Source organism: Corvus cornix, chromosome 5 (assembly GCF_000738735.6).
Source record: "Corvus cornix cornix isolate S_Up_H32 chromosome 5, ASM73873v5, whole genome shotgun sequence".
Lineage (NCBI taxonomy): Eukaryota > Metazoa > Chordata > Aves > Passeriformes > Corvidae > Corvus > Corvus cornix.
Window position 1 is genome coordinate 1842557 of NC_046335.1, and position 16560 is coordinate 1859116.

The 16560-nt window shown below is 47.3% G+C and overlaps 2 protein-coding genes across 2 annotated transcripts; one reads left to right on the plus strand and one right to left on the minus strand.

The window, feature by feature from the left end:
- Nucleotides 1-1147: 1147 nt before the first annotated feature.
- On the minus strand, nucleotides 1148-13299 carry L2HGDH (L-2-hydroxyglutarate dehydrogenase). The gene is made up of 10 exons (XM_039552786.1): nucleotides 13217-13299; nucleotides 12530-12645; nucleotides 11023-11174; nucleotides 9072-9203; nucleotides 8375-8537; nucleotides 7804-7838; nucleotides 6681-6848; nucleotides 5173-5330; nucleotides 4110-4241; nucleotides 1148-3321 (listed from the first exon to the last, which is right to left on the minus strand). The coding sequence occupies exons 1-10, from the start codon at nucleotides 13285-13287 to the stop codon at nucleotides 3126-3128; spliced, it is 1323 nt and encodes a 440-aa protein (XP_039408720.1). The 5' UTR covers nucleotides 13288-13299; the 3' UTR covers nucleotides 1148-3125.
- A 41-nt stretch (nucleotides 13300-13340) lies between these two features.
- DMAC2L (distal membrane arm assembly component 2 like) lies at nucleotides 13341-16560 on the plus strand. Its single transcript, XM_039552787.1, has 5 exons — nucleotides 13341-13451; nucleotides 13627-13721; nucleotides 14342-14550; nucleotides 15337-15508; nucleotides 16001-16560. The coding sequence occupies exons 2-5, from the start codon at nucleotides 13630-13632 to the stop codon at nucleotides 16113-16115; spliced, it is 588 nt and encodes a 195-aa protein (XP_039408721.1). The 5' UTR covers nucleotides 13341-13451; nucleotides 13627-13629; the 3' UTR covers nucleotides 16116-16560.

Consider the following 16560-nt stretch of genomic DNA (forward strand, 5'->3'; position numbering starts at 1 on the left):
ACCTGGAGCCTGTTTTCCTCCCTGTCTGGAGGATGTTCTTCTTCCAACCTGGAGGCTGCTTCCATCCCTACCTGGAAGCTGTTTTCCTCCCTAGTTGGAGGATGTTTTCCTACCTGCCAGCAGTTTCTCTCCACACCTGGAAGGAGTTCTTCTCCCTGGCTGGAGGCAGCATTCCTCCCTTTCTGGAGGCAGTTTCCCTCCCCACTCCAGAGAAACCGTCACCATTCCCTTCACCCACCCATCACCCAAATCCAGCCAAATTTTCCCTCATTTCCATCCCAACAGCATCATATTCGAATCTCACACCTTAAATACCCCCTCCAGTCCCCATTTTAAGACCTGTCCACAAAGGGAATGGATAAATTAAACCAGCAAAACAAAGGGCTTTTCTGTCAGTAAAAGCACAATCCATCTTTGTAACAGATTTCCTGGAGGAGCCTGATGCTTCCAGAGGCAGCAACAGCTCCTTCTGCTCTGTGGCTTGACCTTCCTGCCACACCAGAGCAGCCTGGGAGGTTCCCAACAAAATATTCATTTCTGTGGGAAGACACTCGTTCCTCAAACCAAAACTGTGAGCAAAAAGAAGAAAGTAATAATGGGACAGTGGTGGCACAACCCACAGACCCACAGTTCCTATTCCTTCCAGAGTTCAGGGCTGACCTTGCTGGGCACTGGTTTAGATGGGATATTGGGAAGGAATTGCTCCCTGTGAGTGTCCAAGGCCAGGCTGGACAGAGCCTGGAGCAGCCTGGGACAGGGGAAGGCATCCCTACCATGGCAGGGGGTGGAATGGGATGAGCTTTAAGGTCCCTTCAACCCAAACCAGTCTGGGGTTCTATGATTCTGTAATACTTTTGGGGAACAAATTGTGTTTGTCCAAATATTTATTCAGAGTTTCAGGAATTCTCATCCCACGTGTCCCAACAGGCCCAGATCAGCCTTAAAGACCAGTCCTGTCGAGTGAGGAAAAGCTGTGAGGTGTGAGAAGCACAGATAAGGTAATTTAGGAAGACAAGTTTGGTCATGTGTCCCCCTCCTGAAGTAATTCCTGTTACACAGAGCGATATCCTGCCAAATTCAGCTGAGAATTAGCAAATTCCAGTGAAACTGTTCTCTGAGTCAGCAGAAATACACAGACCTTACAGCATTTAAAAAAAACTCCACCACACTATTTTAATCATAATAGAAAAAGGCACATTTATGAAATCATCAAAGTGAGTTAGACCCATTTGGAAAATAAATTAATACATTTCCACACTTTGTGAGCAACAAGATTGATGCATGAAACCCTGATATCATCATCTCTGAAGTTATTTTTATAACAAAAGTGTAAAACCTTTCTCTCTGAAAAGATTTATACTTCACAGAATGCTACATCAAGAGTCATAATTTCAGTTTCAAATAAACTTTACTCCCAAACAATCATCACCTGAGAGGAAAAAGCACCACAGGCTGCACAGGGAAATGCTGACTTAGGACTGCCCCTGCTCTCTGTCTGCTTTGCATTTTAATGTTCTTTATGCTGTTAATACATGTCAGGACCACACCTCGTGTGGGAGGAAGTTGCTTTTGCAATCCTTTTGTAGGATTCACTGTTGATAGGCAACACTTCTGGCAGAGAGGGAGGGTGGGATTGTTCCACTGTGGGAAGTTTTACACAACCCTGTGGTACTGGAAGACTTGGAAGAGCGGAATCTCTGCCTAAAGTGACCAAAGCTTTGCTCTGAAAAAGGTTATTTGAATTTCCAGCAGCCAATTCTCTGGTGAAGTAGATGCCACGGGACAAAAAATTAATGAAAAATAAAAATAAAGAAAAAAGGCAGGTTAAGCCCTTTTTTCCCTCAAAAAAGTGTCTCCAATCTGTACAGTAAAAATCAGCCCACAGCTGCCCTCCTGTGATAACCCAGTCCCATCAGAAATGAACTTTTGAAGGAAAAATCAATGTCCAATTGCCTGGTACAAACTGGCTACAGTTATCTGTGTTACCCAACATCCTGTGAGCATCTGCTATAAAATCCTCAATACTTTGTCCCTGAGGCCACTAAATTCTGTTTTACAGCTACTCTGCAGAACACTCCCAGATCCTCAGCACCGAGCTTACTTCACATCTGTCTCCACACAGACTCCTCCAGGTGTAACTCTGATAAAAACTGAGTACCACGGGAGTTCAGAGGAATCACCAGCACTGTCTGAGCTCCCCCTGTGCTCAGGGGAAATGGGAAGCCTTCCTGACTCATCCCTGTTTGGGCTCTAAGGGAAGCAATATCAAACATGACTCAATTTAGGCAGGTTTCGGGAACTTCCCTCCCTTCACATTTGCTGTTACAAAGACCATTTTCCCTGGATTGCTCAACTGGCTGGACAAAGATCAGCTCCTTTTGCATTACCAGCATTCAAAGGTAAGAAGAAAGCCAAACCCACTGATGAAGTTTCTGATCGGTGCTGATTTCCCAGCTGTAAATTAAATGAAAAGTGGTTGTTTATATCCATATTTCCATTTCAGCTCGATAAAAAACAGAGACAGTGATCAGACAGAGTATCTGAATTGCAGATCTAAATTGACTTGGGTTTGGGAATCTTCTTTAGGCTTATTTTTCTGTGAAATACTCTACATTCACGTCGAAGGCTCTGAATATTGTTCTCAATCTCTGATAAAGCCTTTAATTCCCTATCAGCAGGGCCCTTAAGCAGAGCTTATCCTTCTATTCCATTACTTCCATGTAATCTAGAGGACTGCAGACTCCAATTTAAACGCAATCAGAGCACACAGAGAGCCACCCCATGCCTGTGGCTTTTCAGACCACCTGCGAGGAGGCAATGTTGTGACCACAGGCATGAGAAATCCACGTGGATAATCCCACCACAGAGGCTCTCCCTGCTCTGCCCGTGGTTGGAGACCCTCCCACGGGCTGGTCCTGCTCCGGTGGCCAAACCTTCCTCGCCACACCGGGCACCGCAACTCCTTCACTCCCCACACTGAGGAGTTGTGGGCAGAGGAGAACATTTCCCAAGGCTGCTTTGGCACTGCCCAGAAGTGCCGGTGCTGCCCTGGCAAGCACCACGCTGCCTGGTGGCTCCGTGTCCTTCAGGAAGAGCCCCGCATTCCAGAGGGGCAGAACGGGCGCTCACAGCTGGAAGCGCCGCTCCACCTCGTCGGCGATCACGGCGGCGATGGCGAGGGAGGAGGTGGCGGCAGGAGAAGGGGCGTTCCTGACGTGCAGGATCCTGCTCCCAACGTTCCCAGTGCCTCCATCGAACACAAAGTCATCCACCAAATTCCCGTCGCTGTCCAGAGCCTGAGCTCTCACGCCAGAGGGACCCCTGCAAAAGCAAGGAGGAGCTCGCCAGCAGAAGGAAAACGTTATCCCAAGGCAGGAAATCAATTCCCGTGAGAAGGTGTCCAGGGAGACAGTGAGGAGGGATGAGAGTGGAGACAGAGCCTTTTGGGGGAGGTTTAACACTCAGGAGGCAGAGTGGGGGATGTCCTGCAGTCATGGGATCATTGAGATGGAAAAAGACCTCTGAGACCATCGAGTCCAACCTGTGACCTTAAAGCTCATCCCATTCCATGGGCAGGGACACCTTCCACTATCCCAGGCTGCTCCCCATCCAGCCTGGCCTTGGGCACTGCCAGGGATCCAGGGGCAGCCACAGCTTCTCTGGGCACCCTGTGCCAGGGCCTCACCACCCTCCCAGCCATGAATTCCTTCCCAATATCCCATCTAAACCTACTCTCTGTCAGTTTGAGGCCATTCCCCCTTGTCCTGCTACTCCAAGGCCCTGTGAATAGCCCCTCCCCATCTTTCTGCAGGTTCTCTTCAGGCACTGCAAGGCCCCAAGAGGTCACCCCGAAGCTTCTCTTCTCCAGGCTGAAGAATCCCAACTCTCCCAGCCTTTCCTCCCAGCAGAGCTTCTCCATCCCTCTGGTCATCCTGGTGCCTCCTCTGGACTTGCTCCAGCAGCTCCACAGCCTTCCTGTGCTGGGACCCCTGAGCTGGAGGCAGCTCCATGCTTTGGTATCGTATTTTGCTGGAGGAAGGGAATAAACCCATGCCACGTTTTCTGCTGTTTAAGTAAGAGATTTGCCAAACAGGAGAAGTTGCTTTTACCTGAGAACATCATTGGTGGTGACCTCAGGGATGAACTTCTGCAGCTGCTTCAGCTGGGCGCTGAGGGAAAAGGCTCTGTACAGCTCCCCCAGGCCGTAGGACACGTTCCTCAGCACCAGCTTCCACAGCCCACTGCAAGGGGAGAAACAACTGCAGTGAGGGAAAATCTGCCTCAAAATGCACCAGGTCCAGCTGTTGAAGAAGGCAGCAAATGCAACTGCAGGGCACAAATTCCCATTCCCGAAATCAGGAATCACATAATGCTTTCTATTTGAGAAATACATGTTTGCCCTTCTCTGCTTCAACAAACCTTGCTCACAGAGCTGTGGCGTTGAATTAACTCTGAATTCCAGTCCTGGAAGTGTTCCAGGCCATGCTGGATGGGGCTTGGAGCAAGCTGGGCAGGGACACCTTCCACCATCCCAGACTGCTCCAAGCCCCAATGTCCAACCTGTCCTTGGACACTTCCAGGGATCCAGGGGCAGCCACAGCTGCTCTGGGCACCCTGTGCCAGGGCCTCACCACCCTCCCAGCCAGGAATTCCTTCCCAATCTCCCATCCAGCCCTGCCCTCTGGCACTGGGAAGCCATTCCCTGTGTCCTGTCCCTCTATCCCTTGTCCCCAGTCCCTCTCCAGCTCTCCTGGAGCCCCTTTAGGCCCTGCAAGGGGCTCTGAGCTCTCCCTGGAGCCTTCCCTTCTCCAGGTGAACACCCTCAGCTCCCCCAGCCTTTCTCTCTTCCCAGCACCCTCTGCAGGTATTTAATGATGCTGTCTAGGTTGATTAAGTTATCACAGTGCACTGGACCAAAACCAATCCTGGAATAGCTCCAGCAGCACCTTCCAATGAGCAGCCACATTCCCTGACAGGCTGAGACATGTCCTGGCAGAAAATTCAAACATGAGACCACATGAAGTCAAATGTCTTGGGCAAGTCCACCCTTATCAGCACAACTGTTTTTAACCACACCAAAACCATGGGAAAAGCAGGAATTTCAGCAGGAAGTGGCTTCCATGGGTCACATTTCAACAAGAGCACTCAGCAGACACAAACACGAGGCATTACCTGTAGCTTACAGCATCTAAAAAGTCTCCAGTGCTGAAGTCCAACAGTTTGTAGCCCTCTCTCTTAAAGGCCAACACTGCATTAGGGCCAAGCCAAACACTGCCATCCATCCTGGGCGTGAAATGGACTCCCAGGAACGGGAACCGAGGATTGGGAACCTGAAGTGGGGCACGAGAGTGATCAGAGCTGTTACAAACAGCAAATCTGCCATTTTATTTCCAACCACAGCACAAAGTTCTGAGTCACAGAACCACAGAATTGGCTCTGAGCTGGTTTTGCTGCTTGTTAATTGTGCAGTTGTGGCATGTCATTAATTAAAACACTGGAGAACAGAGCAGGGCCAGGTAAAGCTGAATCTCAGGGGAAAAGAAAACAAACAACAGGAAAAAAAAAAGCCCACATGATTTCTCAGGATATAAATCAAACCACAAAAAAACCAACAACACCCTGATGTTATTCACCAGGAGCAATTAAAAATAGAATACAAAATATTAGGAAACCCTCACTGGTGTGTACAAAACAACCTGAACTTAGCAGGCCTGGTTAATATTAATAACAAGTATCTGCAGGTTTGGTTTTTTTTATTCCAGTTCCTCCCTCCCATTCCAAGACAGGATCCTGAACCATGCCCAGGTGAGAAGAGGTCAGACAAACACCAATGCCAGCATTCCAATTTTCCCAAAGATTCAGTGTTTAGCAGGCAAAGCTAAGCTCATATTCAGAACATCAGGATTTAAATGTGTTGGGGAAGATGAAACAGGAAAGCCTTATAAATGTGATTGCCTGACAAAAGATTTTGGGAATATGAAAACTAAGACAATGTACAGCAGGATTAGCTAAAATGCTGCCCTAGAAATTCTCTCTTCTTGCTTTATAATTATATTTTCTGTCTGGGATTGCTCCTCCTCATCCCATTGTTTATCTGTATTAGGTGGTAGGAAGGTTGTCCTTTTTCTCCCACATCTATTTTTTTATGACAAAATCAGCTAATTCAAAAAGGAAGCTGAAAGGCAAATACTTAAATCTGAATGTTGGGTATTAGCACAAAAGATTAAACCCTCTATCAAATAATTTACCACAGAATCCCAGAATCATTTAGGTTGGAAAAGATCTCCAGTGTCATCTGTGAACTTCCTGAGGGTACAGTCAACCCCTTTGTCCAGATTATCAATAAAGAGATTTAAAAAGACTGTTATAATTATTTAAATAATAAATCATCATTTCCTGTCATCTCTCCCTGACTTCTGAATCCTGCCTATGGATTTACTTTAGGACATACAGAAAGAATTCAGAGTTTTCTGCACATGTGGCATCATGATGTTCCATCTTTTCCCCATTAAGAAAAAAAAACCCCAAAACCAAAACTACAACCAAAACAAACCAACTGAATCTCCAGCCCGGTGTTGTGCATCACTGTCTGACAGAAACACCCATGGAATTTTGCCCTATTTCTGTATTTTTAGCAGCTCTTAGGGCACACTGTGACAGACAAACCAGGGGGTACGTACTGGATAAATATTTCCTTTAACCAAGTAACACTTTTCTGGCTTTAGCACCAAATAATCCCCCCGGAAGGGGACAATCCGGGGCTCGGGGCTGCAGCCACTGATCTCAGACAGGCGGTCGGAGTGAAGCCCTGCACAGGTCAAAATGTGCCCACAGGAGATTTCCTCACCCTGTGGGAAACAAAAAACACTTAAAAATTCAATGTATCTACTAAAAAGCACCCAGAAAAAACCCCACAACCATTTATATAAATAAGTTATATAAGGCTGTTGACTGATTTGACTCCACAGGGTGGGAGCAGCTACACAAATTCACAGCACACAGGTAATGAAGAGCTGCTAAATATTAAACACCTTGCCACCTAAATAAATAAATAAACAAAATCACAAGCTATTATCTATTTATTTAGCTCACAGTATTTGTTTTTAAATACTATCAGGTTTCTTCTTCAACTGAAAAATTATTTGCACAAAAAAAAAAATCAGTATTTGGTGGAAAAATCTAACAGATTTTAGAAGCTACTTTTAAATGAAAGAGCAAAAATAGGAGAAAAAAGCAGCAGAACTAAATTTAAAAACTACCAGAGGGGTTGTGAGGTTGTTTTTGTTCCAGATATTCCCTCCTGAAGGTGCAGGGGTTACAACCACAGTTCCTGGGCAGCTCTGACTTGCAGGAACAGCACCTGTCATGCACCTGTTTCACTGAAGCAGTTCTGATGATAAAATGACAATAAAATGATGCTAAAAGCCTCCTTATCATTTTATGGATGTCAGAGCCCAAAAGTAAACATGAAAGTAGGTGTTTGTCACCAAGTGAACAAATCATAAAAGGAGTCCCTGGAAAATCAAGCATCAGATGTGCAAGTGAAGCAGATAAGGGACATTAAACGTTAGGCAGCAGAAAGTTACTGTTTATTATTTTACATCACCATCATCATCATTATTATTAGATTTGAACATCCTCGTTGTTAAGAACTGCTTGCACTTGTTTTAGCAAACTGATCGTGTTGCTGAAAACCATTTTTGAACCTTTTTTATTTAGAGATGATTAATCCACCAGAAAAAAATCTTAAGCAAAGGAGAAGCAGCTTCCTGGAAGGAATTAAAACTTCTGTCTCATTCTTACCTTTTTGTTCCTAACAATGACTGGGTATTTCAGTCCTGAAATGGAATTAGACAAGAGAAGGAATTACTGGAACAAGTAACAGAGAACTGACAGAACAAGCACCTTGTCACCAGGAAGGAATTTTCCTCTGGAATATCTTCCAAGCTATGGAACAACTACTGTTGTCATAATTAATGCTGTTGGACATGACTGTATTTATTAATTAATAAGGTTTTTATTCTTCCCTCTCTGTGCCAGCACAGACCCAACCTGCCTTGAGGATAAGGAAAATCACAATCACAAGAATACACATGCAAGATCCAGATAAATCTAATTTTAAGAGGAGAGAACAACCTTATTTCTCAATTTTACTCTCACTTTCTTCCATCAGCTTTAAATGTTTCAGCTGAAGGGTGATCTGCCTGCCAAAAAAACCCCAAGTGAGTTTGCTGAATACTCTCACTAACATAATTTTGCCTTTTTTTCTCATCCCTGGGAGACAGAAATGTTCAGAAATGTCATTTCAGTTAAAACAATTGCATTTTGAACAAAATCTTTGTAGTAAATGGAGGGGAAAAAAATCCAGCCTTACCATCTTCACTTTCTGGAGAACTTTCTTTGGCCATCTCCATGTTTGTGACTTCAAAATCAGTCAAGATTGTCCCACCTGCTTCCTGGAAGTCTCTGGCGTAGGATTGGGCCACTTGTTTGTAATCCACAATCCCAGTGTAGGGAGAATCAAGGGCCATCAGACCCTGGAAGGGTTTTAAAGACACAGAGGAAGAGTGAAGGTTGGAATATTTCATCTGGAATATCTGCACTGCCATGAGAAGCGAGTGCTGCTGTCTCCCCACATGCTCAGATGCATCTGGAACACGCCAAGAATGTTTTAGGGAGCAGATCCAAAACGTTTACAGGAAAAAAAAAAAAAAAGATTAAAAAAGATTCTTTCCCAGAAAATTTCTGTCTGTACCTACAGTGAAACAGCACAGGGAATTTATATCCAGGTATTCCTTTCACACAAAGATAGATTAATCAATGACAAATCTGTATTCCATGAATTCCACACATTTCTCCTGCTGTGAAAATGAACAGGCTGAGAAGTGCTACATAACAACCACACCAACTGGATTGAAACTGGCTTGATCCACATCCAGATGGGAATGAAATTTCAGGCTCTTCTGAACTTGAACCTCAAGGCCACAAAAATATTTGTGTTAAATTAAAAAACATTATCACCTGAGAAACAGAGCTCTTACAAGGTCATTAAAAGTATGGCAACCCCTTACCCTGCAGAAGGGCTCCTTCTCCTGGATTTCCTTGGCCCCGATGAGTTTCAGCCCTGGGACATTGTTCTGCAGCCCCCTCTCATACAGGGCTTTGAGCCTTGGAATTTCATCATGTTCCACAGCCACAATCAGCTTTGGGAAAGAAGGAAAGGCACAGCAGTGAGCAAAACAGAGCCAGGGCAGGTTTGGCATCAAGCTCAAGCAGTAGTGAATGAGTGAACAATGAATCCAGTAGGTTAAAAATGGTTGGTGTCCTTAGGTGCACAAAATTCTGTTGCTGAGGAAGCACTAATATACCGTGGAGAAATAAAAAATAAATGTTAAACTGCAGTTTAAGTTATCATCAATTGATAATATTTGCTAGAAGCACCCTGATACTACAAGTCTGCATGTGAAAGAAGAGAATATGAATTTAAAGAACCACTGGGATGCTTTCAAAAGTAAAACTGAAGTCAACCCAAGGTGTACAAACCTCAAAGACCCTCGGTAAGAGAGTAAGGATGTGTTCTGATGTGGTCTGAGTGGAACTGAACCAGTTTCACTTCATTTAACCATGGAGTTTGTTCACAGCTATCACAGACTAATCCAGGCTGTGAATTACCTGTGCCAGGTTTGCACAGACCATGATCCCTCCAGGTCCAGCTCAGCTCTGGCACACAGGCACCTCACAGCCTGTGGGCTGCTTTAGGTGAAGCTTGTAATTCACCATCATGTCCCCTGGAATGAACACTGCCAGGGAAATGTCATGGAATCATGGAATTGTTGAGGTTGGAAAAGCTCTCTAAAGAGTCCAGCCATTCCCCCAGCACTGCCAAGGCCACCACTGACCCACACCCCCAGGTGCCACATCCACATGGCTTTTAAATTCCTCCAGGAATGGTGAGTCCAGCACTGCCCTGGGCACAGCCCTTTCCATGAAGAAATTTTCCCCTATATCAAACCTAAAGCTTCCCTGGTGCAACTTGAAGTCACTTCCTCTCCTCCTGTCCCTGTTCCCTGCGAGCAGAGCCCGACCCCCCCGGCTGCCCCCTCCTGTCAGGGACTTGTGCAGAGCCACAAGGTCCCCCCTGAGCCTCCTTTGCTCCAGTCTGAGCCCCTTTCCCAGCTCCCTCAGCCACTCCTGGGGTTCCAGCCCCTTCCCAGCTCTGTTCCCTACTCTGGACACGCTGCAGCCCCTCAATGTCTTTGTTGTGAGGAGCCCACAACCACCCCCAGGACTTGAGGTGCCCCAGCAGTGCCAGCTCAGGGGATGGGCCCTTCCCTGCTCCTGCTGCCACCCTGCCGTTGGTACAAATACACAAATTCAGCATCACCCAGGCTCCAGTTGATCCCTTCAGGACAGGAGCTTTGATCTGGGAGCAGGTTGTCCCCTCAGGTGTGTTGCTGCACAGATCCACAGTGCCACCCTGTGCCCAGCATGGCAGCAGAGGGAGCACGGACAGTTTCCTGCTCCGAGAAAAACCATGGAATTCAACTTCAAATTTATCACTCAGGGGCAAAACCTTGGGGTTAGGATAGAGAGACCTGTGGAAACAGCAGCTCAATGCCCAGTGAGAGCTGGAAAACCTGAACTGAGTGTTAGGAACAACTAGGAAATGGATACAGGAGAACTCTGTTCCACTGCCTCTGACCACACCTGGAATGCTCTGCCCAGTCCTGGCTCTCACCTCGTACCAAAGACACACTAAATTAGAAATGGTACAGAGCATGAAGGATGGGGAGAGTCATGAAAAAGCTTCTCTGGGAGGAACAACAGCAAACTGAGATTCATCAGCTGGAAGGGATGGTTTGGGGGAAGGAGGGGATTATGTACATTTATACATTTATGTATAAAATTATGTGCAACTTGGAGAGTGTGGAAAAAACCCACGCAGCCAGGCCTGTGTTGTAACATACATTACACAGCCTCAGCTTCCAAGGGTAAAGTAGGGAATTGCAGGAATTCCTGTACCTTCCCACACTGGTTGTAGGGAATTCCCTTCTGGTCACAGTATTTGTAGCAGAGGGCTGCTCCCTGCACGCAGAGCTTGGCCTTCAGGGAGCCAGGGGTGTAGTAAATCCCACTGTGGATCACACCACTGTTGTGTCCGCTCTGGTGATGGGCTAAAGAGAAAGAAAAAGACCTTGTGAGAACACATTTATTCCCATTTAATCACTTCAGCTGTCAGAAAAACGAGTTAATTGAGGTCCTGCCTTAAATCAGCATTACAAGAGATGATCAAGTGAGAGAACTGCATAATTAGTTCTTCCCCTGGCCTCAAAAGGTTAGAGAAACACTGACACAGCCAGCCCTGGTTAATGATAATCCATCACAGCCTGCAATGTGTTGGATCAACAGGGAAAAAAAACCTCAAAACCACCAAGTTTTTCCTTCAAGAACAAGCTAATCAATCAAAATGTTTTACAGGCTAAAATTAATTTTAAAAATCCAATTTTTACCATGAAATACATCCCTTAAGTCCTCATCTAACATAATATCTGTGCAATTCACAATTCCTCTGGACATGTTGGCAGGCCTGGGAGGATTTCTGAGTATTTGTGAACTGGATTAGGTTGCTATTTCCTCTTTGCAAATAGATAAAATACAGATGAAAAATATCACAAACATTTTTACTGAAGTAATTTGGTCAGGTTCTTCTCCCTCTTAACGTGTGGATGCCCAAAGGTCATTCCTGCTTGGCACTCACACAGCTGTTAAGGACTTCGTGTGTGTCTCGGGGATAAAAAGTCATTTTGTATCATTCATGGAACATCTCAAGAGCAATTTACAGCCTGGCTGATGGAGCTATTTAAGACAAGAGCTTGGGCACACAGGTCCTGTTTGGAATCAATCACTGATGTCTATCCCTTGGGATTCCTCCAGCTCCATGCAGGACCTGCTCTTGCCCTTCCACAACCTGCACTACTCCTTGTTCCAGTTGTTCACCCCTCTTGGTCCTCTCTCCTGACATTCCCGTGCTGCTGGAGCCCCAGCAGTCACACCTGCAGCTTGCACACAGTGCAGCAGCAACGCTCAGGATTTTTTAACTTAAAATTCCTGAACTGAAGTCGCAGCAGTGAAGCACAGACTGATGATAACTCTGCTTCTCCACTGAAGGACACGTCCTTGGGAGAATGGAAGAAATTCCCTGTTAGGGCAAAGGCAGGGGGAGAGTCATAGAATCCCAGGATGGTGTGGGTTGGAAGGGACTTTAGAGATCATCTCGTGCCACCCCCAGCCATGGGAAGAGGACACCTTCAACTATCCCAGGTTGCTCCAAGCCCCGTCCAACCTGGCCTGGAACACTTCCAGGAAGGGAAATCCATCACCCACTTCAACAACAAGGGCAGGTACTCCCGCACAGCTACTGCCCAAAAGCTGATCCCTCCACACAAATATCCACGGAATACTGAGGTTCTGGCAGCGTGTCCTTGGGCACAGCCTCCTGTCGGTCCCTGTCACCTGCCCCGCTCCGTACCCGGCTCCTGCTCCTTCTCCAGCACGGCGAAGGCCAGCGAGGGATGGCGCTGGATGAGCTCCCGGGCTGCGGCCAGGCCCACGATCCCCGCGCCCACCACGGCCACGTCGAACGAGCTGCGGGGACACGGACACGGCCATCAGCACATCCCGGGGCAAGGGAGAGGGGACAGGGAAAGGGACAGGGGAAGGGAAAGGGCACAGGCGAAAGGGGAAAAGGATAGGGATGGGGAAGGGGATATAAGGAATAGAGGGGAGAGGGGAAAGGGGAGAGGGAAAATGATAGGAAAAGGGGATATAAGGGAAGGAGATATAGAGGAAGGAGATACAAGGAATAAAGGGGATATAGGGGAGAGGAAAACGGGATAGAGGAAACAAGGGTGAATAAAATGGAAAGGAGACGGGATAGGAGATAAAGGATACAGGGGAAGGGACTATAGAGAATATAGGGGATATAGGAGAGAGGAAAAGGGGATACGGAAAGGTGATATAGCAAACATAGAGGATACAGGAAAGAGGGATACGGGGAGGGGAAAAGGATAGGAAAAAATGACAGAGGAAAGGGATAGGGGAAAGGAATAGAGACAGCGGACAGGGATAAGGTTAGGGCCTAGGACAGGGAAACAGACAGGGCTAGGGGAAGGTGCGCGGTGTGAGGCGGGCCCGCCCCGCTGTGCCCCGGCCTCACCTGAGCCGCCGGCTCTGGAGCCGCCACAGCGCTGCGAGCCCACCCGCGCGGCCCCTCAGCGCCGCCGCCATCTTGGGGGCGGAGGGAACGCCGGGGCCGCGTCAGCCGCCTCCTCCTCCTCCTCCTGCTCCTCCTCCTCCTGCTCCTGTCGCTGCTGCTGCCCCTCCTGCGGCCCCTGCTACTCCTGCTCCTCGGTCCGCCGGTCAGGGCAGCGCCACGCCGGCCTCCGGGCAAGGTTCGGCCGTTCGGCGCTGGGGGCAGCCCGGGGGGCGGTGACGGCTTCCCACTGCAGCCGTGGGCCCCGCCGGGCTCACAGCCTCGGTCAGGCCTTGACGGCGGCACGGCCTCTCCCTGCTGCTGCTGGCGCTCCAAGTAACATCTCCCTTTTCCCCTCTCCCGTCTGCGAGAAGGTGATGATGGCGTTGGGGACACTCTTGAGGAAGCCGCCGCCGCCGCCGGGCGGTTGTAGAGCCTTCTGGGGATGGCTGAATGCCGTGTTCAACAAGTAAGAGTGAGTCGCTGGTTAATAATTAACTATCAGATCCCTCAAATTTTCTGCGCGGTTTGTGAAGAAGAACAATCAAGTCCCTATACTGCAGAAAACGTTTTCTGTCATTGACTCTCCTCTTTCCCCCCAGATTGCATGTTGGTTGTTGGCAAGGCGTCATTCCGTACCTGCTTCCCCTTCCAAAGCTGTGACCTTCCAGAGGAAGGTGTGTGCCCCGCCCCTTCCCTGGAACGGCCAAGGCAAGCCGGCTACACGGATCCCATCCCTAAATCCTGGTCTTCTTTGACCCCAAAGCTCACCTTAACCAGTAGCACAGTTTTCGTCCTTCCTGACACGGAAGGAAACAGTCAGGAGAGTTAAGTCCGGTTGTATTTGTATTCTTCTTTTACCAAAAAGCATCTGCCACTTAAGTTAAAAAGAACCCCACACCAGACTAAGCACCACACAATCCAAAAATTTCCCGTAAACCATTTTCAGTAAATTACATCCTTCCTGTTCTGACTGTGCACGTAACCAGGTATTTGCTGGGGAGCTTTAGTGTCGTCCATGCAGTAACTGTGCCGTGCAGTAATTACAGTAATTACAGCCGTGCTGTGGGTGCTCTCTGTGTCGTGCAGGGTGGACCATGAACGCATCCGAGCCGTGGGCCCCGACCGGGCGGCCTCGGAGTGGCTGCTGCGCTGCGGGGCCCTGGTGAGGTACCAGGGCTCTCCCAAGTGGCAGCAGGACTACAACGGGCTCCCCACGGGGCCCCTGGGCAAGTACAAGATCGAAGCCATCAATGCCACCGACTCCTGCATCATGTACAGAGGATTCGACTACCTGGGTAATGTACACCCTGAGATTATTCTTAATGGTCTTCATTTTAATTGCATCAAAATATCAGTAATGGCACTGTTTTCTCCTTCCTTAACAAGATACAGGTAAATCTTTATTGGTTTTTTCCCCTTTAAAATGACTCTACAAATATTTATTGGTCCCTAAGGTTTTGCTGGAGGTGTGGTATGAATTGGAAAGACATTGGGAACTTCAGCTTTTACCTGAAGCATCCGTAGCACTAAGGAAGTGCCACAAATTTCGATGAGTTCATAGCAAAAAGCACTATAAATACTATTTTTTGCCTGCACCAGGGGATGATTTTGGTGTCTCTGAAGTTGTAATTCTGCTCATTCTCCAGGCATTTATGATGTCTTCAAAGACAAAAAGCAAGCTCTTGGTTTCTTACAAAATAAGAGATTAAGCAAGTGTTTCAGGTGGTCTTTAAATAACAGAAACCAAAATGGGGAACAGGCTGTTTTATTTTTTCATAGGAGGGGACCCCGAATTTCTGACATTAGCACATTCCTATGTGAGAGTCATAGTTTAGTACCCAAAATTGTATAGGTTTTTTGTTACTTGCCCATTTCAAAGCTCTGTAAATCTTACCAAAATTATTCAAACCCTGAGGTTTTCCTATATCTGAAGTATCACAAAGGGACTTTGGAGATTCATAGCCCCACTGTATAAAGGAATGTGTTGCTGGGTGGTTTTAGGGGCAGCTATCAAATAACTTAACAACCAGCACAGGTTAGTCCTGGAATTCTGAAGCAAATCCTCACCTTTGCCTTTGCAGATGGCCTGGAGCACGTTACAGATATCAAGCTGGAGAAGTGCATGTACATACAGGATGAGTGTCTGCAGAGGCTCAGCGAGACCAGCAACCTCCAGAAGAGTCTCCAGCAGCTGAAGATCATTTCCTGTGGGAATGTCACAGACAAAGGCATCCTTGCACTCCACAAGCTGACGTACGTGAGCTGCCGTGCGCTTCCACAGCACCCTGCTCCGGGCTCTTTGGCACTGTGGTGGGTGGAAGGGCTGCAGTCTCACTGTTTCAGGGCCGTTTCAGACCTGTGGGGCTGTGGGGTGGCTGGGTTTGGCTCAAGAATAAGTAATTAATGATCACCTTGGCTTCTCTTGCTGACCCCTCTCCTGCAGCAGCTTTGCAGGGCAGGATTTGACTGTGTCCTGTAGGTTTTAATGCTTCCTCCACCTCACACTGCTTCCTGTCACGCCATCATCTGGTGCCTCAGGGTCTCGGGGCAGACCTGGGTGCTCAGGAATGGGATGCAGTTGGATACTGCAGCTACAAACCCCAAGCATCCACTTCAGAAACAAACTTCCAGTAGAATCAGTCACCATTTAAAATACTCAAAACAACTGCAGTAGAATAATTTCTCTAATTTCTCTGTCAGCACAGTTCAACAGTAGTTGCCCATATTATTTTTAAATATTTACAGGAACCTTGAATATTTATATCTGAGTGACCTTCCTGGGATCAGAGAGAAAGAAAAGACCTTCCGGGTCCTTCAGCAGGCACTGCCGAACCTGGAGCTGGAGCTGGATTTGGAATAAACACAACAGCACGTAACTGAGATGTATGTGATTGCCTAGCATTTATCTTATGTTGCATAAATGAAGTTGTAGACACTGCTGTGTTTCCAGTGTGGAAGTAAGCCCAGCTTTCTCAGTCCACCCTCAAAAGCTGTACGTGACCTTTTAAGAAATTATGCAATTAAGTTTTATTAAGCTTAAACTCAGTGGTGGATCAACAACAGACAAGGCAGGCCTCTGCACATAGGCATCTGTTTCCTGTTTTTCTAGGAAGCTCTGAATACCTCAGTTAGAAGTTTTCAGCATTTTATTGCACAGAAGCAAAGTGCAGAGTGGCAGTAGGGGAATGTCGGGGTGTGTGCGGTCAGCATGTGGTGTTGCTGCTGTTCCCTCTGGGAGTATCTCACCCAGTCGGTGGGTGCTGATTTAATAATAAAAGAGGTATGGGTCTTTTTTGTGTTCTTCA

What these genes read in the sequence shown, in the direction of transcription:
- L2HGDH (XM_039552786.1), bottom strand. Translation starts at nt 13,287, where the DNA reads ATGGCGGCGGCGCTGAGGGGCCGCGCGGGTGGGCTCGCAGCGCTGTGG. An exon ending in CTCCAGAGCCGGCGGCTCAG is followed by an intron (nt 12,646 to 13,216) that starts GTGAGGCCGGGG and finishes GTGTCCCCGCAG; the next exon opens with CTCGTTCGACGTGGCCGTGG. An exon ending in ACCACCAATGATGTTCTCAG is followed by an intron (nt 3,322 to 4,109) that starts GTAAAAGCAACT and finishes TTGCTTTTGCAG; the next exon opens with GGGTCCCTCTGGCGTGAGAG.
- DMAC2L (XM_039552787.1), top strand. Translation starts at nt 13,630, where the DNA reads ATGATGGCGTTGGGGACACTCTTGAGGAAGCCGCCGCCGCCGCCGGGC. An exon ending in CTGAATGCCGTGTTCAACAA is followed by an intron (nt 13,722 to 14,341) that starts GTAAGAGTGAGT and finishes TGTGTCGTGCAG; the next exon opens with GGTGGACCATGAACGCATCC. An exon ending in CAGAGGATTCGACTACCTGG is followed by an intron (nt 14,551 to 15,336) that starts GTAATGTACACC and finishes TTGCCTTTGCAG; the next exon opens with ATGGCCTGGAGCACGTTACA.